General features: G+C 30.9%; 1 protein-coding gene across 2 annotated transcripts in view; it reads right to left on the bottom strand.

Moving 5' to 3' along the window:
* Nucleotides 1-15,062: 15,062 nt before the first annotated feature.
* Nucleotides 15,063-27,356, bottom strand: part of mib2 (E3 ubiquitin-protein ligase mind bomb 2) — a 119,609-nt gene continuing 107,315 nt past the window's right edge. For both annotated transcript variants that reach the window (XM_035355174.2, XM_035355175.2), the window contains exons 17-18: nt 26,117-26,331; nt 15,063-24,838 (exon numbers count right to left, since the gene is read on the bottom strand). In XM_035355174.2, the coding sequence (XP_035211065.1) occupies nt 24,609-24,838; nt 26,117-26,331 (445 nt within the window). In that variant the 3' untranslated portion in view covers nt 15,063-24,608. The remainder of the gene's footprint in view (nt 24,839-26,116; nt 26,332-27,356) is intronic.

Genomic DNA, 27,356 nt, shown 5'->3' with positions numbered 1-27,356 from the left:
GCACAACGTTGCCATTGCTCGCTTTGAAATCCTTGAGTTTGTTAATCAAAAAGTCGTCAAAGTTTTAAAAAATAGGAAATCGATCATAAAACAAATTTCAAATTTCAAATTTGGTCTTCCACATGCTCATATTCGTTGGAATATTACGTTATTCAAAATTCGATGACTCTATGTACCGTTGTTTTATCACAATACGAGAAATATACATACATTTATGCAGATTTTTCATTATTTAATTTCTTCAAATATAATGCTGGAATATAATAAATATAATACATTATAATATAATAATACAAATATAATACAAATATAATACATTTTGTGGCAACAGTTTGAAAAGTGAACCGACATTTATGAGTCCGACACAAAATGCCAAAACGAAACTAATGGTCCTTCGGGATTCAAATCCCTTTGGACTAAAAAAAAAAAAAACTGAAATGCTTTAGGTTTTAAATTACGTCCAAAGGGGCGTTTTTTTTTTTTATCATGTTCTACGTACTCAAAATATAAAATTCAGTTCAACAACAATATAGCAAATTAAAATAAGCATATGGAATTCACGATACAGCGTCTCGCGCGCTGCAGATAATTTTTTTTTCTTACAGTGTTGCCATTGCTCGCTTTGAAATCGTTTAGTTTGTTAATCAAAAATTCGTTGAAGCGTTACAAAATATGAAATCGATAATAAAACAAATTTCGAATTCCAATTAAGGCATCCACATGCCCATATTCTATGAAAGATTACGTTATTCAAATTTTGATGGCTCTAGATACCGTTGTTTTATCACAATGCGAGAAACATACATACATTCATGCAGATTCTTCATTATTTAATTTCTTCAAATATAATACAGGGCGATAATATTTGGTGGCAACAATTTGAAAAGTGCAACAACGCATATCGTGAATCGACGCAAAATGCCAAAACGAGGTCCTTCTGGACAAATTGCCCCTTTGGACTAATAAGAAAGAAATTAACTCCAACCATACATCGATCTATACATATCAATATTTAATGTTGTTATTTGTTAGGTGAGAATTACGGATTAGTATCCCACTTATGCCTGCTTGCATAAGTTCTAATAGCTAGCGGATCTTTGTTTACATCGACACACATTTTAGAGGAAAATCTGCTTTAAGTAATAAAGGTGATTGTATTATGTATACGAGGCCTTGCCCAATACGGAAACATTCTGAACTAATATATGTCGGTTCAAACAGCTGGAAAGATAATGAGCAAAAGCTGAACAAACTCTTTTGCTCTCTGTGCCTCGTAGTGAAAAGACCATTTATTTTTCAGCTGTGCTACAAACGAAGCAGCTTTGATTGAAACTTCAATAAACACAGCATGTCACACTTCCAATCACGCTTCGTTGCTATCATTTTGTTACTGTTTCTACTGATACCGGCTATTAAAGCGAAATACTATTGTGCTGTCAGGAGACCCCGGATCTGGGTTCCCCCCAGTTACTCCGAGATTTATGCGTCGCCTGCACTTTATCCGGCTGGGTTTTGTTGATGAATGTGCGCAATTTTAAAGAATTGCTAAAACGACAGTAGAAGAGGAACAATTTCCTTTATGTCGTATAACATATGTATATAATAAACGCATAATAAGTATTTGATTATAAAAAATATACGTTGATTTTCTGTAATTACATTACATTAACGCAAAAACCATACGCAGAATACCTGCTGAGAATATCCGGTTTAACTGTAACCACAGGCTATCCGGATATTATATAAAAATCCGGATAATTGTATTTTCTTTTTTCTTTTTTTTCCCCTCTGACTGTCAGGTACATGTTTATTGTAAAGTAAAAGAGCTTTATATTTTGCGTAATTTTATTACCCCAAAAGGGACTATTAGTCTTGAAATGGGATTTTGCTATAATCGCTATAAACGGGGTATCACTTTTTAAATTGTTGCCACCAAATATTATCGCCTTTTATTGTTTTAAAGAAATTAAATAATAAAGAATCTGCATGTATGCATATATGTTTCTGTCATTATGAAAAAACGACGGTACCTAAAGCCATCTAATTTTGAATAACGTAGTCCTCCACCCAAATATTTGCACCTGGAAGTTCGAATTTTTATTTTATTATTATTATTATTCATTTCATACGTTCGTAAAACTTTAATGAATTTTTAACTAGCAGGCTGAACTATTTAAAAGTAAGCAGAAACAACACTATTCGAAATAAAACGTTTACATCTCCAGCGCACGAAACTGGTGCCATTCAGAAAAATATAAAACATTTATATTTCAATATTAATTAACAAACTGGGCTCTATGAAAGCAATGTGTTGCCGGGCCGGAAGTAAAATACTTATATTTTCCATGCGTTTTGCCATTCAGTAAAGCCTAAGATACTTTCTAATTCAGTTTGGAATGTTATTGAGTGATAAACTAAGCGATTTAAATACATTAAACGCAGTTCTTAAAAATATGTTTTTCTACTTTTTAATGTGATTGATTTAAATAAACATGTACTAAAATCATGAAACGTCTAATTAGAAATATTCAATATTTTTATGAAATGACGTTAGTTGGAATCATTAAAATTATTATACACCTTTTTCTTTCTTATGATAACTATCTTAGGCGGCTGGCTGTGCGAACGGCTAATTTTTAAAGAAATAATATAGCGAATACAAAATGTGCATGGCAACCTCTAACATTCTATCGAGAATTTCAAAGATTATTGTTTTAAAAACAAATTTGATTTTGCTGTTGAACTGTATGCGGCGTAATCAATCAATGAAGCATCCTTCCTACAAACTGATGCAACTAGAGAAGACAGTTCCCGATTTAAGACCCTCCACATTAGGCAGGAGGTTGAAACTAGTTATGAATCAGCTCGGAGAAAGGTCAGAAAAAATTCCTTTTGGTACGAACCCGAGGGCCTCAATCCAGGAACGCAGACTCACTCAAAACGAACTCTCTCGAAATCCCATCGCTAAAAGGAAACACCAGGCGCTCGTGAAACTTCGAGTGTCGGAGACACCGATGGGGTGAGGCAACAAAGACTTCAAACAACAAAGTTCATGGTCGTCACTCTACCTACTTGGATGGCCGAAGCCACTACTGTCCTAGACAGCATAGGCTGTCTTTCTGGCAAACCGGGTTCGTGTTATTGTGCCTCCAAGGTTCCTACTGTCACAGTATGATACTAACCAGTGGTATAGTACGATATTAACCCTGAGGGGGTTGTATGTGGCATAAATGCGAAAAAAACGATGCCTAATAATAAAACTAAGAAGACGAAAGAAAAAGAAAAGTTAGCAGAAGTGGTGTAAGAGCAGACTGGTAGACTCGAGTTCAGTGAAAGCGTAAAAACCTTAAACGGTTTAAGCCGACTGTTAAAATCTGAAAGTGTACTGATTTTTTTTTTAAATCTTTTTTCTGGAACTTGATTTCTGTGTTTGAATCAGATCTTGAAATTAATATTTGATTCTTTGCTACCGAGCCGATTTTCTTTAAGATTTCGATCTTCCCACCATCGGATAGATTGGAAAACAATAATCTAAACGGAAGTTTTTCTAAATTTCTAAAATAATTTACTAAATTTTGTCTGTTTTTCTAAACTTAATCCGACATTTTTTAAGCTGATGTGTAATTGCTAAGGGTGAGAGACTTTTAAATAAAAAAATACTGTGTTTTTTATAATAAATCTTCAACATGTCTGTCGTCATTCATCATCAATATCTGTAGTCGAGAGACAATGTTGTGAACAGCATTGTTGGATCACTGTTGCTAAACGACAACAGTCCCTAATAATTGCGATAGACCATGCGATTTCATGTAACCCTACAACCAATAATCACACGGGTTGAGATCTGGGGATCTGAGAGGCTAAGCATGACGGAAGTGGCGGCTCAACATGTGATCCTCATTAAACGATGTGTGCAAGTGATCTTCATACCTGTAGCAATGTGAGGTAGAGCGCCATCCTGCATAAAAGTCATACCTTCCAAAAAGTGTTTATCAGCAGGACCAGGGATGAAACGATTGTGTAATATATCAGCGTACCTCGCACCCCTTACACAGACAGTTTGAATAGCAGAACTACGCATTTCCTCGAAGATAAAGGGTCTGATCACGATTGATGTGATAAATCCACATGACACAGTGACCAACACCCGAAGGCGAGAACAGAAAAGTGACAAAGTTATGAGGGGACTGATTCCCTCTCTCACTACAGCTCATTTCACACACGATTCTTATGCGGCGCCACTGATATTTTGCTGCTCAGCACCATATGTTGGCCTTTTTTTTCATTTATTTATTTACTTGCTTTCAATAAAACCCATTGTCATTTCAACCATGTCTGTCAGTTTTTACCTCTCTACCTACCTTATTCCGTGAATTATTGAATTTTCAAAATTTAACGAACCTTTGGGTCACCCTGTATTTACCCTTTTCCTTCTCGATACCATTTCTTGTTTTTATTAATTATTCGCCACATTTTATTATTTCATTCGGTTTTGATGACACTAAAAAAATCTTATTAATTTATCTACTTTGAATCTATTTTATTATTTTTATGACATTTAAATTTACTCATTACCAGTTTATCATTAACTTAACTTCATTTATTTGTATTTTTATTTATCGCTACTATCTGTTTAATTTTATTAGTCCAAAGGGGCTTTTTCCCTGAAGGACTATTATTTTCGTTTTGCGATTTTGCGATGAATCACTATAAATGTCCGTTGCACTTTTCAAACTGTTGCCACCAAATGTTAGAGTCCTGCATTATATTTGAAGAAATTAAATAATGAAAAATATGCACAAATGTATGTATATTTCTCGCATTGTGATAAAATAATGGTACATACAGCCATCGAATTTTGAATGAGGTAATCCTCCTACGAATATGGGCATGTGGAAGACCAAATTTGAAATTTGGAATTTGTTTTATTATCGATTTCATATTTTGTAAAACTTTAACGAATTTTCGATTAACAAATTCGAAATTCAAAGCGAGCAATGGCAACGTTGTATAGAAAAAACATTTTTATTATCAACGCGCTAGACTGTGTATCGAAAATTTTAAAGATATTCTCATTTTAAAATTATTTTGCGATATTGCTCTTGAAGTATGCGATATTGCTCTTTATGGTGTAAGTGCGAAGAACATGATATTTAATAAATAAAGGTAACACGCGAAATGTTAAAAAAACGCCCATTTGGACGCTATTTAGAATCTGAAACCTTTCACATTTTTTTATTAACTCTATTTTTTATTATTATTAAAATAGCCATAAAATTACTTAAAACCTTTTAAACTATATTTACCACATACGATCGGCTATGTGTGAACGTTAAGTGAAACTCAATTGCATTCTTTTGTAAAAAAAATCGAAGCACCATGTAGGACTTTTGCTATAGTGACGAAATTTGGTGTGCAAAAACATCTTGATCGAACATGCAAATGATCAAAGTTTCAAGGCAAATGAACAGGAATTGCGATCATAGAGCGCATTTCTAGTGCATCTATTCATTCTACGCAAAGTATAAAACTAGTAACAGATGCAGAAAATGTATCTTATTTTGTTGCTGCCATTGTAATTCCGTAAAGAAGCAAATAAAGATGCCATTACGACGATAATGAAGACCTTACAGATAACTAAGCGACTACGAATGTGGTCGCATTGAAGGGTCGCGTTAAGCTGGTGGTCATACCGAGCCCTACCGAGCAATAGGCCGCCACCTGCAGCGTACAGACACTGCTGTGCAGAGATGTTGGCAGCAATGCTTGCTACAAGGAAACTGCCGGCGAAATGAAGATCTGGAAGGCCAAGGAGCACAAATGCGAAGCAAGATAGGATGATTGTTCGCCAGGCCCCAACCGCCCCAACGGTATCATTTTCGACTATTCAACGCACTAAGGAGAAGAATCTCTAAGGAGAAGAATGAAAGCTTCCATAGACGCAATGTAAACCTGTTTCGCCTCTGCGCCGCTGTACCGAAGAGCCACGGCTATGCAGTGAAACACCAGCGCAGGGTGAAATTTAAACAGCGCAGTTCGAGGAGATAGTAAATTTTTTACTTTGAAATAACTCAAAATGTTTTATTTTCATACATTTCTGGAGTTTTATGAGTAAAATATGTTAGTTGGAATTTTGGGGCGAATTATAGAAATCCTGTCTAATTTTTACTTTCAATTTAAACAGCGAGCCGTACGAAGACAAAATTTAAATGAAATAAATTTCTTAATTCTTTTCTTCTGTAAACTTAAAAAGGGGGAAAATAAATGCCATACAAAACGTAATAAATTTTTATGGATCCATAGTTAAAATTTTACAGTGAAATTTTAAAAGCAAAATTTGCAATAACTAACTGAAACAGAAAAAAAATATTTAAAGACAATTAAAGGCACCCCTAAATAAATTGAAAACACTGAAATACATTATAATTATCCGACAATAATTTTAAAAACAAATTACCATGAAAATGTTTAGACAATTATTTGGAATGACCATTGTGAAAACCAAGAGCAAAGTTTTCACCCAATAGCCAAAACCATTTCACTTACAGCATTACATTTAAAAAGTCTTTAAAAGAATTTCACATAGCTAAAACCAAGTACCTCTGACTACAACAACAAAGAACGTTTTCGAACAACGTGGTAAAAGATTGCTAACATGGCCGACGGCATGCTGCATTCTTTGATGCTGCTTTGTTGCCTCCTGATGTTATTTCGCACATGCGCAGTGAGGTACGAAGGGTGGATAGCTTTGGAATGGTTTGCCCCTTTAAAGTAAGCTTCAGGGATATACATAATGTGTCTCTTCGGTCTGACGGAGCCACATTTGCCCCGGGGAAACTTTACTTCTTCTCCTTAGAGATTCTTTGCTACAGCCACGTCTATACCACCCGTGGTACCGTCCACCATCTCACGGCGCTTGTCTGAGGTGGGGTTATGCTCACATAGGCCTTTAAGACGTTTGGCTTTGATCCCACAACATCGGCGGAGTCATCTGGTGTCGCAGCCGATCATCATGGCTGCCATCAGACTGGCATCCTATAGTGTTCAGCGACGAATGCCGCTTCACTCTTGAAGCAGATGACCACCATGTTCGTGTCTGGAGAGCACGGGGCCAGCGGTTCCAATCAGCCTTTGTTTTACAAAGGCATACAGCCATAACCTCTGGTGTGATGGTGTGGGGCGCTATTTCTTATGACAGCAGGTCATCTTTAGTCATCCTCTGTACATCTTTAACAGCTCAACGATGTGTTGATACCATCATGCGACCGGTTGCCTTACCCTTCATGGCACGTCATCCTGCGTCCATTTTCGAACAAGATAATGCCAAGCCACCTACCCCTCGCATATCTCTGTACTGTCTCCGTGCGTTTGATACTCTTCCTTGGCCGGCAAGATCATCAGACCTTTCACCAATCAACCATATATGGGGCATGGTAGGCCGTCAGATTCGGGCACCACAAAACATTGCAGATCTGGAGCGACAACTGATGAATGCCTGGCAGAATCTGTCGCAGGATGGCATAAGGAAACTTTACCATTCCTTGCCTCCACAAATTCAAGCATGCATTGCAGCCAAGGGCGGTTCGACCAACTAACTAATTTGAACGCTAAGTGAGTGATTGTGACCTTGATTTTTTAATCATTTTATTATCTGTGTATGAACTATACACATATTCAATTTCATAAAAAAAACACTTCCTTCATGGTGCTTCGATTTTTTTGCTAGAGTGCGTTTGACTAATCCATTATTACCTATGCTAATGTAGCATTCAGTCATTTAGTATATAAGAGTATGTATCAGTGTCAGGCACGGATTAGATTTTAGTTCTCCCATACATGTTTACGTAAGTTTTTTCTTCATTTTCCCCTCTCTCGGTTTTTTTTAGTCGCTTCATACATTCCACAATAAATTCGACAATAGAAAACTTTTTGGTGCCCTTTTTCCTGAATACCTAAGGTTGTTTTTTTGTGGCTTAATTTAAGGTTGTTTTTTTGTGGCTCTTAATGGCTAATCCAGCCCTGGTGTGTGTGTCTGTATATATATATTGAAAAAAATATATGTACTAAAAATATATGTACAAAAAATATATGTACTAAAAAATATATGTACAGAAAATGACGATTTAAAGGAAGAAATCATAAAACTAATTAATGTACAAGTTGATAATCAAGTACCACCAAAATTTATTAATTTATATATTAAAAAGGCAGGCCTTGACTTTACTTTATAATTTTTTAGCTCTTTTGAATATGATAACATTACCTTGAACCTTAACTGGAGGGTAATGAAGGATATAAAAGAGTAGAGAAATTATTGTAAATTTTTATTGTAAATATTTTGTAAATATGTATATTTAATCAATACTGGATTCTTTCCTTTTACTAATAAAGGGCCAACTCTTTTCAAAAGTCTCAATTATAGCCCGAATTGAGTGAAGATTTTAATCTTCTTCTTTTAATTTTCCATACTCTAGCCAGTATTTAGTTAAGTTTTGATATACCAATTAAATCAAGTTCATTAAACTTTTAATATTTTCTTTCATCAAATTTAAGTTTTATTTAACTTCTTAAGGAATTTTTGAGAAATTTCTGGGAATTTTTAGAATTTAAGGATTTCATTTCAAAAAAATTTTGTGAAATTTGTACTTTAAAACTTTAATATTAAAACATTTCAGTTTTTCTTAATTACTTTAATTTTTTGCAATTTTCACACAAAATATCTTTCACTTAATTTTTTAACAATTTTCACAATATTTCAACAGAACACACATTTCAAATTACAAACAGTTTACATTTTTTTCAGATACCACTTCACTTTAATTTCCTTCAAGCAAACATACATCTCTTAATTGGCTCAGTTACTTAACCCCCTAAATAATTGATATTACTACCTTTAGGACTTTTAATTTAATTTAATTCAATTAATATTAATATTTACAAAAAAATTTTTACTATAACAAAGATAGCAGCTTGACACTCAACTTTACCTACATTAGCGCCATCTATATAATTTGAAGAATACACTTACTTCTCTTTCAAAACACTTTTGCAGACCCCAACACTCATATAGTAGGTAAGTTAGAATTAAAACTTACTATTTACTTGCTTTAAGTATTTTTTTAAAAAAAATTTTTATGTAGTATCTAAGTATTTTCTAAATATGAAATTATATTTTTAAATATTTATTTTAAAATTTGTAAATTAGTTCTTTTTGTTTTTTATTTCTTATTGGTTTATATGGATTATGTATAGTTCTTTTATAGTTTCTTTGTATTGATATGCATATTCGTGTAGGGGAAGTTTCTGTAGACAAGGATTTCTAAAATACATTGGTTTCTAGATTTTTTTATTATTTTATAAAAAATTAATTTTTAAAAAATTTAATTTAAAAAAAAAAAGTTTAATTCTTGACTTTACTTGCTTGTTTCTCAAAAGACTTAATTAGTATTTTCCTTTTTGAACTTTAATTCTTAAATGTTAATTTCTAAGGGTACCACTTTATTGGAATTACTTTTGGTTTTGACTTTTACCCTTGCCTGCATGAATGACGAAACACGAATTGAATGATCGGAGAGTTAGGTTTGGAGGCAACTTCCCCTTGATAAGTCTGTCTCCTGCCTACTCTACGATCATTCACATATGCATTTTTTTAAAAAAAAATTGTTTAATTTAATTTTAATTTATTAAATTAGTAGATTTATTTTCATGGATAAATTTTGCACTTGATTTGCTTATGCTTCTGAATTTAAATGATATTGTAGATTAGTTCGAGAATTAAATCTTTTACATGTTTGCATATTTTGAAATTATTTTGTTTTTTTTTTTCATTTTTTTAGAATTTAAATTTGCTTTTTTACTTTTTTTACTTTTATACGTATTTGTTAAGAATTTAAATTTGTTTAAATATATATATATATATATATATATATATATAATAAAATTCCTTAGTCAAGAGGAGCCCACCAGCAGCCGAGCGGTAAAGTCGCTGAACACTGGTAGTTCGGTCTGAGGTTCGAATCCCGCGAACGGGCTGGCTGCATGGGTGTTTTCGTGGTTTTCCCCATGTGTAACGTGTATACGAGCTAGTTTCCCTTAGAAAGTCCTCCACGAAGGCATCCCTCCCCTTAGGCAGATAGCCCTAGTGTGCTTTGCCGTAATTAAATACACCACACCACACCATAGTCAAGAATACACTTAAAATTCTAACTGTATGTTATTTTCATTTTTAATGGAGACGTTCTCTTATTTGAAAGTACGTGGAATTAAATTCACAGCCCCGTAGTCAAGTTGTTTTCCCCGCTTTTTCTACACGTACAGTTTTAGAATGTTCTGGAGATATTTAAAACGAACTGAATTGGCTGACGAGGCTGCCGTCACTTCTTGGAAGCTCCGCCTTTCCAGAGGCTATAAAAGGAACCGTAATAATTACTTATTATACTATTGATTAATAACCGTAATAATTACTTATTATACTACTGATGATCAGGATTCAGTTCTTGACAATTGCATTCTAAATTAGAACTTTAAGGATTGTCCACAGACCTGCTGACTTATCCAGCCATTAAGTAGCTGCAGATCATTTCTACATAACCATTGAACTTCCATTAATTCAGTCTCTAGAGGGTTGTATGTTTATATCATAATTTGACTTTTATAAAAATGATTATTCTAAATCTTATATTTCTAAAACTCGCAAAAGGAATATTGGGAGCTTTTTCTTAAATGTTACGATGCAGTAAACTTCATACAAAACGTTATTAGTAATTCTTTTTATTTACTCCGGATATCTGATTTTTGTAACTGCTATTTCTCCTGAATAATAATAAATGGATCCTGTTTTTTAAACTTATCGTCTGATTATTTAAGCTACGACTAAAGCTGATACATCTCATATATATATTTTGCAATGGTTTTAAATTTGTGTTCCTTGGAGATGGTATATGGAAAGTTTTCTTATTATAAATTATTATGAATTATATATATATATATATATATATATATATATATATATATATATATATATATATATATATATATATATATATATAAAGTTCAAATTTAAGAGCTCAAAATTTTTAGCTACGCCTCTGCTCGCATTCAAATCACGACTGAACTTTGGAGAACTTCCAGAAATAATTTAGTTATTAGTGTAAGACGTCATAGAAGTAATAATTCCCAGATTTCACTCTAGAATTAAGAAGGCAGCGTTTGGGCGGTGGACACGATCCTCATTTCAATAAATGGCGCCTTCAGGCCAAAACCTCTTACACAGCCGACTGTAGTTGCTTAATATAGTGTAAATTTCAAGATAGCCATACATTCTTAGGAAATAATTTCATACATTTGAGTAAACTGTGGCAAAATCTGAATGCATATTTGAAACAGCATTTTTTAATGTATAAAATAAGCTTCATTAAAATAAAACTTTGTTTTTTTTAAATCTGTACAAGACCTTCTCTCTTCGGCTTTTAATTTAAAAAATATGAATTTTTATAGTATTTTAATTAGTTGTCTGTCTCCTTATACGATTTCCAGTGAGAATGAGAATAGCATTAGAATAAATTCACACTAGTATGCTTTGCTTGTTTGAGACATTTTTAACTTAAAAAAAATTATTCTTGATATGAATTAGTATTAATATTTTATTGAGGAAGTAATGCTAAAATAAGCAATTATTCCAATGAGTTTGTAGTTCTGACAGTGAACAAGAGGTGGCAGCACCTACATGATTCCTAGCTGTGACATGGAATCATTGGCCCTTAGAGATTCTTTGTCATTGGGGGTCAGAAAGATACCGTTTTTTAGTTGGAGCATAAGGCGCCAAACGGAAACCAAGCTTCAAGAAGGAGATCCCGTAATTACTTGGACTCGTAACTTAAGAATTTTTCTTCCTGAAATGTTTTAGATTCCCAACTCAAAAATGAATATATTTGAATATTGAATGAATAATTCAAAATATCGACTGTGTATGCTTACAGACTTAGATTTAAAAATTAAATAATTTATGAGGAATAAACAATACTACACTTATAGTGTATCCATTTCAACAATTAAAATAAATTTGTTAACGGAAACTAAATTCTTTTTAAAAGATTTAAATTTTTAATATTTGCAATCAAAAATGATTTTTTGATTTTGTGAATTTTAATTTTAAAATAGAAACCAATACTATTTTAACGAGAGATTAATTCTCAACTTTATAACAAATAAACTATAAAAATTTCATCTTTACTGCTACAGAAAGGCCAGTTCTATGCTGGAATTCAGGCTACGGAGGGAAATATTGTTTCTACCGAATCGATACTTAAAATCAAACTTTGATATTTATTTAAAATGAATATAATAATAACTTAAAATAATTATATTATTATCTTAATATTTATTTAAATAATATTTCATTAAAATCATCACTATTTATTAACTAATTAATGGCAAACCATTTCTTAAAAGGACTTGCGTATTAATGCAACCATCTTCAAGCAATTAAATTGTCTGAATTCCATTACTAAGGTCTGTGAAATAACGTTTACTGAATATACCCACTCTTTCTGGCAATAAATAAATACTTTCTAAACTCTATTTATTCACAATCCTGAAGATAATGACTGTGAAAAATCTGTCTGATATTGATTCAGTGCTTCAACAGTTTTCAGCATTGTAGGAATCGCAGGGGTTAAATATCCCTCCTCTCATTTAATGACTAGATTCAACAGAAAATCTAATCAGTAATCATCTTAACAAATAAAAAAAAAAAAAAAAGAGTTTATTTGGTAAACATAACAGATCAGAACACAAAATTTACCCTGAGCATAAAAAATACTGGAATAGAATGACAAAATTTCCCATATCCTGTTTTATGAAAGTTTTTTAATTTCCTTAATACATTTTGGACAAGTAACAGTATCATCTTTTATGCTGAATATTGACAGATGATTGAAATAACAAATACAGTGGATGATCAGTTAATGAACAGTTCGGACAGCGAACACTTTCAGGAAAGATTTTTGTGTTTGGAAAATGAACAATATTCGGATAAAAAACAAAAACTAATTCTAACGAAAACCTCTTGGCTCTCGGAACACCCAACATCAGTCCTCAATTCGTCCTGAAAATGGATGTGCACGTGCTCTGACACGTCATCATTTATACTATCACAGCCAACTGTGCCATGTCATACTATGTAGCAGTGAGGCAGCATGTACGACGTGTACAGTAGTGTGCGATGACACTTTGTCAAACTGTGTACCATAGTTGGTTTCTGTCATTGTGATTTTCGTATGTGCTTCTCTAAATGCCTTATAAAAAACCTGAAAATCTGACAATATTGTGGGACCTAAAAAGAGTGGAGTGTCAGAAGAAGACCATAAAAAACAAGCAAGAGATTATAACTAGAGAGTGGACAAAAAAATGACTGATGTTGCTAGGCAGTACGGCTTGAACAAGTCTACAGTAGGCACAATCCTAGCTAAGAAAGTTATCAAGAAGACTCAAGCCGCTAAAGGAGTAATCAAAATTACATCTGAAAAGCAAAGAAGTGCCACCCATGAAAAAATGGAGAAAACTGAAAAAGAAGGGTATTGTTCACAACAAATATTTAATTGTGATGAAATCTAGAGCATTAAAAAAAAATTCCATAATGAATAGAAAACTGCCAGTGATGTGGAGATCGAATCAGAGGGCATGGGTCATGCAGGTTCTTTTCAAAGAGTGGCTATTTGAAGTTTCTGCCCTGAGCACCAAGGACTACCTTGATACCAATGACTTGCCATTGAAAGCATTGCTTCTATTGGACAACGCACCAGTGCACCCAAAGGACCTGGAAGATAAATTGCTGATAGACTTTCCCTGGCTGACAGTGCAGTTTTTACCTCCGAATAAGACTTCACTGATTTAGCCAATGGATCAAGAGGTTATTGAAGGTTACAAGAAATTTTACACTCATGTGCTGTTTCGGCGATGTTTTAGAGCATGCCAGTTCTCCTCAAAAATGACTTTAAAAACGTTTTGGATAGAAAACTTTGACATTCTCGAAGCTATTCGTCTTATTGAAAAGGCGTGGTCAGAAATCACTCAATGACAGTTGGTTTCTGCCTGGCGAAAGCTGTGTCCATCCCTCATTCAAGGAGACGGAGGTGATCAGGGCGACACCCCTGAAATTATGGATGAAATTGTAACAACTGTGAGAGATCTGGAATTGGAGGTGAACGAGGATGACATTGAAGAGCTCATGATGGAACATGAAGGTGACTTGAAGGCAGAAGAATGAGAAATTTTGAATGAAAAACACCAAGAAACTCAGTGAAATGTGTTTCCTTCTGAAAAAGAGGAGCAATGCCAACAAATCTGATATTAAAGATCTTTTGAAGAAGTGGGAGGATGTTAGAGCAACGATCTTAAAATGGCACCCAAACCAAGCTGTCAATAGGGTTGCTGATCTCCACAACGACATTACTATCAATCATTTCCTGAAAGTCCTGAAGGAGAGAGAAAAACAATCGACATTGGACATGTTCTTTAAATTAGGACATTAAATAAGTAAGACTATATGTATGTATTATATTTGTAATAAATAAACTTACTGAGAAATTATTACTTGTACATGGCATTTTTTTAAAATTTAACTTTTAGGATCTCCAGAACAAATTAATCGAATTCGCATTAACATATATGGTAAATTGGTGATCGGTTAACGAACAATTCAGATAGCTAACAGAATCTTGGAACGGATTATGTTCGTTAACCGATCACCCACTATACATTTCATATATATTTTGTAACATTAAGCTCTTTATGACTGTTTTGCTCTTAACTTATAACATTCAGCTTTTGTTCAAATAATTGAGAATGTAAATAAGATTGGAGTTCATTAAAAATACTAAAATTACCTGCAACACCAACACTCACACACACAAAAAAAGGGGGGAACTATTTTGGGGATACATACATTAATGTTTGTAAAGAATGATCATAAGTATGGCACATATATTATTTACATCAATTCATCCATTTTCCCTTCTGTTGTAGATATTAATAACCAGTCAGTTTCACAAATAATAACAATATCGAGTTATAAAATATTTATTTATATGATGAAATGATGTTCCTGTACATTTCACATTTGAGCACTGTTAATACACATTTATCAAACACACATAACTTTTTAATTTAACATACAGCATATGAAATAATCAATTCTTAGAAAAAATTAATATACTCATGCTCTCTGCAGAAGACAGCCACAACTAAAAATGAAAATTAATACAATATATGTAACGCTAAATGGGAAACAACTGCTATGAATAGAAGTGATTCAAAGACAATATACAGTAAACCTTAATATACAGAATAGTTAAAATAATTCTTTTGATACGGGAGAATTTCCAGCTGTGTATTTGATGTTCTTAGTCCAGCATCACCATTTTCCCTCCTCCAAGCTCTTGTTCAATAAATATATATACAGTGAAACAGAAATTATCTTTCTATGACTATATATTTACATGAATCATACACGATTACATTCTTCACTTATAAAATTTTGCCTCCTGTTTACTGAATATAAATGACAATTAATTATCAAATAATTCCATAATAGAAGTTATCTTGAAATAATCTTGATACAAAATATAATGATTTTTATTATACAATATGCTGAATATATATGAGTAAAATATTAACAGTAATTTTTAAACTAATAACACACAAAAAAATCATTTTTTTTCCTCTTTAAATCAATATAATAGAACTTATTAGGAATGCTTTACCTAGATTTCCCTTAAACATTCCACTCAAAATATTACATCAAAGTACTTACATAATAGTTCTGTTCTCATCTGCATGGAGTATAAAATATTAACTAGAGAATTTAATTTTATGGTTGATAGCTTGCTATAATGACTGCTCCGTTATAACAAATAACATACAAAAGTTCCTAATCTTTCTCCATGTATGCTGTGCTCTTTTGATATCCTGAATAATAAGCACCAAGGATTATTCTGGTATAGTGTCCCTATTCAGATTTCCTGCCGATTTTTCTCAAAGACATTTATCAAATATGCTTAAGACATAAATTCTTAAGCATATTTGACTTTTAGTTTCATATATTACAAAGTTAAGTTTATAAGTAACTGAACTGCCAAAGTTCATAGAAAGGGACAGAGACAAACGAGAAAATGTAGTTGATTGAAAGTACTTATTTCTTTTAAAGGCTGTCATTGACTGGGTTCTAAAATGACAGGAATATCTGTTAAAATAACATAATTTCTTGCTGTTGTATGCAGGACAAAACTGCATCATTATTAGCTAAAGAAGCTATTCCATTTGCACTGATACAAAACCTATCATACAAAGCACTGCAAATGTTAACATCATGTTAAAAATTATGGTCAATACACAAAATAATTACAACTAAATTTTTTAAAATTTTATTTTTGAAATAAATTTTATCGCCCACCAGCAGCCAAGCGGTAAAGTCGCCGAACACTGGTAGTTCGGTCCGAGGTTCGAATCCTGCGGACGGGCTGGCTGCATGGGCATTTTTGTGGTTTTCCCCATGTGTAATGTGTATACGAGTCAGTTTCCCTTAGAAAGATCTCAACGAAGGCATCTCTCCCCTTAAGCAGATAGCCCTCGAGGCTTTGCCATAATCACACACAGACAGAAATAAATTTTATCCTTTTAAATTTTAACTGTGTATAATTTTTAAATGTGTATATATTTTCATTGAAAAATGCAGTGCTTATTAAAAAATGAACTGAAAAAATAATTAACTGGGAAATTTTGTTATCTAGCCAAAGATCAAGAGATGTGTTGAAAAACTGGGAGACTCCTGGTAACTGGGACAGTTGGCAGTTATGATACCCCTATTTGCAAAATTTCCTTTAAAATCTTGAATTTTCAAGCAGCTGGTGAGAGTAGACTAAAACCATTTTCACTACAGCTACAATCATTATTACATTTTTCTCCCTCCAATGCAATGCAGAGAATTGTTGTTATTGATGAATTTTATTTTGGTTAGTAAAGAAATTTCTGGCTTATAAACAAGATATTTATGCTACGATGCACTGACTGCAACAAAGAATAGCCTTAGATCTCTCCAAACAGGGAATTCAGTATTACATCGTCAACTAGGAAGAAATGGCTGTATAAACAGCATATAGATATCTTTCATATACCAGGGTTATTTAAATTGTAAAGGATCAAAATAAAGTGCACCATGGAAAACCTATACGTGTTTCAACAAATAAAAATTTCCACAAAGAACTATTCTATTCTTGGTGAACACTCATTCAACAAAAACAGTTTTGTAAAAAGAAGCAGAAAATTTCTTCTGCATATTTCCCAACATTATTTTAGTTTGGCACATACAAATATGGGTGAAAAGTTAATACAAATAAATTAATTTTTTCAAGAAAAAAATGTGAATATACAGTTTATTAAAATTAAAAAAAAAAAAAAAAGAAATGAGTCATTTTGATAAATGATAAAACTTACATAAACCTAACATAAAAATATACAAAAAGATATTTCGAAAGACAATTTTGATTGTATTTATTTTTATCTCCATACAATTGAAAAATTTATTTGATACCTGACCTGCTGTGATTAAAATGTTTTCCGATTTAAATAAAGCAAATGATTAGAGTATCTCAAAATGTATATTACAAGAAAACAGATTTTATGAAGAATAATGCAGATGATTATGCACTTTTTTTTAAAATAGTGCAGAATGAGTATGCGATAGACGTACACATGTAATTAACAATTGATGATTGAAGTTAAATTGATACATCTGTGAATTTTGCTTTTCAGTAATGTTCTTTGTAGTAAACTTTCAAAATAATTTTAATAATACTAACAGAAGTAAAAAACAGAATAAGGAGGCGGGCAACTTTAAGATTGCATTTTTTAGATTCTTCCCACTTAATATTTGAAAGGTGACATAAACCTAGATCTTTGCAGTACAACCTTCCCTTAATTAGAAACATATGATACATTAATTAAAAAAGAAATTGAAATCAAATATTATGGTAGTATTATAGACTAGTTATAGGAACATTACAAAATATGGGTTACTTTGATTCCTGTCGGACTAGAGCTTCCTAGCCTGACAGGAAGCAATGTTTACATAATGAAAGAAGAAGGTAAGAAAAAGTATTTTAAAACATTAAAAATTACAATAAAATACAAAATATAAATTATGATTCAGATTAATTTCACGGAATTACATTTTTTATAATTTCAACAGTTATTTATTGTATTAAATTGATTATCATATATCTCAGCATATTTAAACATAATAGAAAATTCAGCTCCAAAACTTTTATTAACTCTGGAAATTCTCCTGTATTTTTATTCACTTGCAATTAAAAATATATCAGTTATACCATTTTAAAATAAAGGAATACAGTTTATATAAACAAAAGGAAATTTATCTTTATCAGAAAATATGATGATAAGTCAGCTTTATCTTATAGCAAAAGAATTAATACCAGTGGTAAATTAGCTTGATGAAATTAGTAATTCTTTTAACTCCTACCAGTAAAAATCAAAATTATGTCATTAATTCTATAGTAATAAAGAAAATTTTCAATACAAAAAAAAAATTTCAATGAAAAATTTAATTCGCAAATTATTTTAAAATAAGGAAAAACATTTAATTTTGTTACGTTTGAATTAATCAGTTTCCACGGATTTTTAAACATAAGCAAATCTAAATGTTTTCCAATTTTAAATACTATACTAATTAAAATGTTTTACATTCTATAAGTTCTTACACAAGTGTTAGTAAATATAACAAAAATTAATACCACACACACACACAAAATAAATGTATTCAACATTTAAATATATTAATGAAAAAAAATGCCTATTCTAAAATATTTTAATGAAAAACATTACCTATTCTGATCAGAACTAAAACTGTAAAGGCCATTCTTAATTTTATTGGAGAGATTTATATTTTTAAATCCTCATGCTCAAATTCTGTATGAGCATATTTATTATACAATGATTATGTTCACTAAATAATAAAAGCATAAAATACAGAGAAAATCATGCATATGCAAGTGCAAAATTCTGAATATCCTCAGTGACAGCAAGCTGACTTCTCATCTTTTATTTTGAACAAGATAATTAAGTGATAGCACAGTTTTTATTTATTTTTTTTTTTTTTAATTACACCTACATAAATTGACTAAAGATCCCAAAATGTGCCGCCCTTTAGCTAGAGGCTAAAAAAAATAACATATCTATGTTTTGCTTTTTGGCCATCTTGATTCAATAAACTGGTTTAGAATTTTAAACCTTTAAACCTGTTATATTATGTTCCATAGGTTTAAAATATGAAACAAAAGATCACATCTTTGACACTCGAATATTGCCACAGATGACCACAAATCATACTTTAGAACAGCAGATCTGTTACTTGATATGCACCCACGTCAAAATGCAATAAAGGGAGAAGATTGTGCAGAAATAAGTCACATAAAAACCTTAAACCAAAGAATTATTTTAAAACATGCTCAAATAATGAATTTTCAACTCATACTACATGATTTATTGAAAATTATAGCACACTATGTACTAAATACAAGGATGAAAATTTATCATATATTTACTTTATACGAGCAACCAAACTTTTCACTGGCTTGCAACAAATTTTCCATTTTTTATGAAAAATTTACGAACAGTAGGATTAAAAATTTATTTACATTACATCAAATTTAATAACTGTGCAAGTTTGTAAGTGGAGAGTTAAGAATTATAAGTAGTTAAACACAGTAAAACATTGAAAAATAAATAGCTATGACAAAACTTTTTCCGTCTGTATTTTCTTTCCTCTTTCCATTTGATTCAGATAAAGTTGAACACTAAATTTTTTGACAATGCAAGAGATATTCCAGGGATAGCAATATTAATGCAATAATTTCCATGTGTAAAATGAAAACTGGATACAGTTGCTCATAATGTCTATGAAATTCCCAATAACATCTTAAAGAATGAAAATAAGGTTTTCATTCTTTCAAATATTCCTGAAAACTCAAAATAAATAAAATTTTGAAATCCATGTAATTTTTTTTTTAAAATCATAACATTTACCATATTATTACAGAAAAAGATCATGGAAACTGTACATTTTATGAGCACAGCTGTTCATAACAATAATTACGATTTGTTTTTACTTTTCACGATTCTATTATTGAATATGCAAGCATCAAAATAATTATGTTTACATAAATCCATTTCACAATATTTTTAATATACATGATTGTAGAAAATTTTTTAAAAATTAATACTGATGACAAATTATCTTTTGTAACAAAAATGTCTTCCTTCAATGTTTAGGGACATTGTAATGCTCCATCTTTTGCACAAACATACATCACCTATAAACCTTCAATTTAAATAATAATTGAAAAAAATATTATAAGATAACTCTGATGTGTTTAAAATATCCTTCTTGAGGAGGAACTACAGATTATCTAATACTTTAACATATGAAATATTTTATTATGCAACCATTTCATCAACATTAATATGTCTTCAATTTGTTTCTTTTAAATGTACAGAAGATTAAAACATTTAATGATAATTTGAAAAAAAAAATTAAAACGGACTACATTTCAAGAAAAGAAACAGAAATGATAAAATGGTTTGTAAAATTAACATAATTCTAAAATAGAAAAGCATCTTCCACACAAATACATTCACATAATTAAAAAACTGAAATAGTAACAAATTATGATTAGCAAGACATCCTTCAATCTTTTATTAATAAAATAACATAACATTAAATTTCACAAATAATTATTTTAGAAACAATTTTATATGTTACACATAATTTCATTATTATGCTTTTGCCTTATACCATTACCGAACCTAATTGGTGAAGCCATAAAATATATAAATATTGACAAACAGTTCATTAGAAGATAACACTTAAAGTTTTAAAATTAAATGTTATCTTCTAATGACTGTATTTGGAATATGTCTAAATTTTGAAAGCTTAATTTCGAAATTTAGACATATTTCAAATACTGCCTATAATCTCAAAGTCATAAGAAAAGAAGAAATTGTATAAAAAGCATGCATTTTATTGTTCTTTAAACAGTGAAATTGCTTAAAAAGTAACAACTGAAAAACTTATATTAATTCTAACTGAAAAAAGTGTCATTTGTTTAAAATTAACAGACATTTTCAATACATCATATGATGGTGGCGAACAAAAACATGGAATAATACTATTTCAAATATTCACTCTGAAACTTTGACCTTCCCATTTTTTATGAAAGCATAAATATTAAATGTCACTAAAAATGCATGGTCTCTGATTTAAAAATAATATAAGTTTATAAAATATAAAAATACTGAAATCCATTTTCATAAATCATAAACTAGTCAAAAGAAACAAGACTATTAAAGGCTACAATTATTTTGTATGGAAGAATAATTGGTTTAATGAATATATAATCAGGATGCAGACAGACAGTCACTTTTCATGGCTAGAGAAAAAAGTGCTTAAGCTAAGGAATAATACATATTTTTGCCTCCTTAGTGCAGATTTCCTCATCTAAGCAAATTCTTTACAAGATAAATTTGTTCATCACATTCATACATTTATGAAAAATGAAAATATTTTACAAGCTTATATAACAAATAATAGAAAAGAGAATAAATAGCACCATTCAATTGATATTAGTCTCATTCAGACTGGAAACATACAAGATGTGTTACTCAGGACATTATCTATATAAATAAAGTAAGTATTGTTTTAACACAATTTAACTTATGAAAACAGTGCCATAAAGATTCAAGGAAGTACTTAAATTAAGATAGGATGAAATGCACACTAAATAAATACATTTATATTGACATGGAGGTAAAACATTCAAATCTTCAGTTACAAACATAAAAGAAGATACATACATCACAAACATGCATCTAGAAATAAAAGACAGCGTAGTTCTGTTTCACAATTTCATTTTGTAAAAGAAGTAACATATTGGCACGTTACAAAAATGCCTGAAGAGCTGATTAAATATAAAAGTCTTTCATTTTATGGCAGAGAAAATTTTATCTCTCATTCTGTAAACTCAAAAATTTGATATCTAAAGATATTTTCAAATTATCATGCATTAAACTTTAAAATAAAGTTCAAATATTTTTGAAAATTAATAGCATTTCTTTAATGTTTCAAATAAAATAGCTTATATAAAACACAATTACATAAAAGACTTTTTATAGTTATGAAAAATAAAAAATTCATAAAATTTTAATAACATGAAATTCACTTTTTTGTTTAGAACAATAAAATCTCATTATGATAAAGGATTAATAATTCACCCAGTTTTTTTCATAAGATTACCTGGTTTTGAAAATCTTCAACATAAAACATGATTGAAATATGTAAATTTAACTAATTTCAAAGGATACGACAAAAAATTAAAGATGCTTAAAATAATACAGCTAGATGTAGCACAATGAATGGCTTAAAAAATTACATTCAATAAAACTTCATAAATCTATAAAAATAAAATAACTCAAATCATGCACTTTTACACGACTGCAAAATACTGAATTTCTGACATATAAAAGGGAGAAACTATACAAATATTCACAGCTATATTACATCATGAATTGTTTCACAGAAGACAAGAAATATGAGAAATATTATCTATCAATTAATTGATGTACTAAGTTACTCTTTCATTCTGTGAAAATATTTTCCCTCTGTATTCCTCTATATATCATATGAATCTGAATTTAAAAATTTCGGTCTCTCAAACGGTTTAAAAAAAAAGGGGCTATGCAGGATGAACAACCATAGTTTCTTCATAGTGCTAGAGATTTAATGATCAGTTTCAAATTTTAATGGAGTTGTATTATTAATTATGAAAATAGCAAAAATACCATGAAAATAACAAAATAAAAGCAATAAATAAATGTTAGCAAATCACATACTCAGAATGTGAATATTAAAAAAAAAAAGATAAGCATAATTCCAATTACAAAATTATATTAAATATATAAAAATAAAGATGATAAATTAGCAACAGCATATCACAAAATCTTAACAATATGTAGTTTTACAAAAATATTAATATGTGGAGCAAAATCATACAAGACCTGAGAACATATGTAGAAAGAATAAAATGGCATTTACAAGCAATTTGCAAAAGAGATTTTTAAAAAAATCTAAATATTTAAATTTCAGAATGTTGTACCCATCTTCAATATTTTATAATAAATGAAAGTGGATCTAAAATTGTAGAATCGTGGTTCATACACTTAATGCAAGAATAAACTCAAACAATCTGCAAAAAACAAATTGTGGAATAATCTGAAAACAGAATTTTATACATATAATTCTCGCTATTTTTTTAATTGTTACCTTTCAAAGCATTTTAAAACTTTTATAACAATATATCTGCAGTTGTATGCATTTAATCTTTTTTTTTATATATATAACTGATCTACTTTTAATCTTTCCAGCAAAACAGTTACGAAGTTCTTATTACACAAAAAAGCAACCTTAGTTTGGAGAGATTTTGAGGAACTTAGCCATGGGTCTCTCTTCCTCAAGGTCAGAATATTTTTATTTTAAGTTGATGTTTTTTAATATGTTTAGATGCTGGGCTTGATAGTTGGGGGCCCCTCAGCTTAAGATACAATGTATAAAGGTTTCAAATTTTTGCAGTGTTTTCCTCTGAATCCAGAGCATGATATGGGAGCTCCTTGGAACACGTAACTTCTTGCATCTGCAATCAGCAAAATCCCATAAATCCATTTTTGAGTTAAGGCTTAAACTATCAATAAAAATTTAATGGAATAATATTAAATAAATATTTTTAATAACTTTAATAAAAACTGAATTTTAAACAAATATAAAACTAAAAAGTTAAAAAAGATAAGAAAATAATGGGATTTCAAATACTTTTTAAGATCTTAAAAATTATGTTCTATTTTTCAAAGTGTATGAACCATGAAAAATGCACTAATTGTTAAATTCATTATTTTCATATTACAGAAGGAAAGAAGATGAAACTTTCACTATCTGAAACAGCATGTACATATACATGGAAATTGGCTGAAAAACATTTAATATGTGTTACTTTACATAATCTTACTCAAAGACAGAATTGAAGACTCATTAGGCAAGCTCAAGATAGATATGAAGTTTACATTAGCTGAATCAATGATATGAAAAATTTTGGTGTCTGCCAGAGGCAATGGAATATAAGTCTTTGTTACACATACTTTTACATATGAACTTTGTTAAATACATAAAACATTATTTCTAAGAAATTTGTCCTAAGATAAAATTTCATATAGTAAAATTTAAATACTTAAAATGTAACTTTGTTGAATTAGATTGAAACCAACTGTAAATTTTTTGTAAGCAAGTTCATAATACTAACATAACTTAGAAGATGAGGTAATTTCAGAACATTAGGATATAACTCCATTATCATTTAGTCCACATCATTCAGTTTTTATGAAGTATTCTGTCATAGAATGTAGTAAATAATTTTCTATCAGCTCAGCTCTAAAATGAAGCTTATTCTCTTATTTTACACAACCAGAAGTCTGATTAGAAATTGATGCAAAAACTAATACAGGTTGATTTTTTTGGTTATAGGTTTACGACACATGTGGCATGTTTTCAGTGTGTGAGCACAAGTAACACATGCTCCATGTCCACACATGAATGCAACATTTCGTCTTCTTTCCATGCAAATGGAACAACTGTGTGCTTCTTCAATTTCTTGAATTTTGCTTTCTAAATAGCGCAACCTCTCAACACTTGCTTGGCGACATTTAGAGGACAAAACACGTCCACCTAAACACAAATGTGTAAAAATAAGTTATTGTTGAAAATATATGTATAAAAAAAATTCATAAAATTTTACTTAAAAAGTAACAAATAATAAAATGACATTATTATTATTAGACAGTCTGCAACAATATTCATAAACGAAACAATTTTCCCCATAGTAATTCATGCAAAATGAATTAATCCATTACCAGATCCAAAATTTTTGCTTAGAAAAAATACTTTAAATGTAAGTCCATAAAGCAAAACTGATAAAAACCTATTAAATCTAACACACACACAATACTTAAAACTACACTAAACATATATAAATAGGAAAACTAGAATTAATTTTAACATGCTGCTACACAGGAAAGTTAACAATGCAGTTGAAAAACAGTGAAGAAGCCAAAGGTGAAATGTTATTCGAAAGGAAAATCCTATTCTGTAAAAACATCACATAGCTTTTTTCTTTTTCTTTCTAGATCCCCATCTTCTCTTAACACTGATGTCCTCTACTTCAGAATCGTTTCGCTTTATTCCCATTAAAAAGTTGTTCAATGAGATTTGTTTGTTTTTAAAACATTCTTAAAGCAAGACAACATATTGTCTTTTTGTTGTGGTATTGCTTATCAGTACTGCTTTATCTTACTGCTTAGTATCATGGTACTGCTTAGTACTGCTTTATCAGAGTGATAATGTTCTATGTACCTTTACACTTTACCCCATTTTACACAAATTTCGCAAATAACTAGAAACATCCTCCTTTTTGTCTTCTGAAGAAAATTTTTTCCCACTGCATTTTGAGGTATCATTTGTTGCTGGTTCACTTGATTATATCCTGGCATGTTTTATATATACTGTTTCTGAATCGGAAGCACATATTTCATTCAATTTTTAATTTACCAGCCTAACTGCATCAACTGTTGCTGTAACTGTTGGGTAGGGTATGCTCTAACTTAAGGCACCATGAAAAAGTTCAGACGCACCAAAATTTCTGTGAATAATCCATTTCTTTAAAGTCATTTCAATGCCACTGCATAACCTCCCCATTTGTGATTGTAATGCATATGGTTATCACTGCATCATACTTATTTCCCCCATCTGATTTGAGAACTTGTATAATGTATTAATCATGTTTCTATTACATAGTATTTAAAGTGTTAATTGTTGAATTTCAACCATCTAAAATATCATGATTTGTTTACCCAAAGGTTAGGGCAAAAAAATATTTTTCTTTATGTTTAACACGATGCAAAATAAATCTCATTCAAAATTTTTAAAAAATAATAAAAGTCAACAGACCAGAAGCAGTTTTCTTCAAAATTATTTCTTGGCATATTATACATTTCTTCATTCGAAGACAACATTCTTCACATGTAACTTTATGTCCACAAGGGTCAAATGTCACAACACCAGGTGCCTCAGAACATATCACACATTCTAATTCTGGGGTCTTGGATTCAGATTGGGGTGTTTCGCTGCTTTCTCCTGATACTGGCAAACACTGTGCTTTTGACCTGAAAATTATAATATAACAGTAATATTAAAATAGAATAAGTTCATGTGGTAGATCCTATACTATACATGAAATAAAATACAAACACTGCAGGCACTCTCAACATCTCACGAATATTTAAATAAATATATATGGAAAAAGACGAACTCGGCAGTACAAACAGGCCTTACAGAGCCATGGCTGGCAGTGCCCCGATATCTGCTTTCTAGACTGTGAGCTCCGGGGTGCTTGTGCATCTTGCCTGGGCAAGTGGTCAGCTTGTTGCGGGACCACTGATATTTAGTTCCCAAGCAAACTTGGTACTCCTTTTATCAACCCACTCATGGAATGAAAGGCTGAGACAACTTTGCTCAACCCAGAAATCAAACCCGGGGGGGGGGGGGTAATTTGACAATTTTAAATTAAATAATAAAATACAGAAAATTATTTCACTAATGCTAAATTCAAATTCCCAAATACCATAACTACAACACATCAAAATATACGATATATTTCAAAATTTAGGCTTGCTCGCATTTAAAATATTGTTTCCTGCTCTTGCTTTTTCAGTCTACAGGTCCACTAAAATTAATTCTCCTAATGTTTGAGAACTGCTCTCTGAAACATAGTAGTTTACAGAATACCCATAAAAAAGAAATATTTTCTCAATTTTAATTTCATCAGCCACCTTGCACTCGGAGGCTATTCCTCACAAAATAAAGCCTTATTTCAACACACATGGGAATACACGCTATTGGAACAAACACTTTCAAGCATACTGTTGCATTAGGTTCATGATGGACTGAATGCACACAGAACCGAAGATAGCTTAATAAAATTTATTTTTACAAAATAAACACTTTACAGTTCCAGCGAAGCTCGATCTAACTCAGAACTGATGCTCTCTCCAGGCTTATATGGTTTTCCCCCAGCTGCCAAGAAATCTCTAGTACTTTCCATTTCTCAAAATTACTGGAAAGTATTAAAGTTACACATAAGGACTGGATATGGTTACAATTAGAGAGCAATTTTAGTTAGTTGCACAGG

The sequence above is a fragment of the Stegodyphus dumicola genome, chromosome 3 (genome assembly GCF_044657685.1).
Source record: "Stegodyphus dumicola isolate Sdum_Otavi_A_Nest chromosome 3, ASM4465768v1".
NCBI classification, from domain to species: domain Eukaryota; kingdom Metazoa; phylum Arthropoda; class Arachnida; order Araneae; family Eresidae; genus Stegodyphus; species Stegodyphus dumicola.
This window is presented reverse-complemented; position numbering and strand designations above follow the sequence as displayed.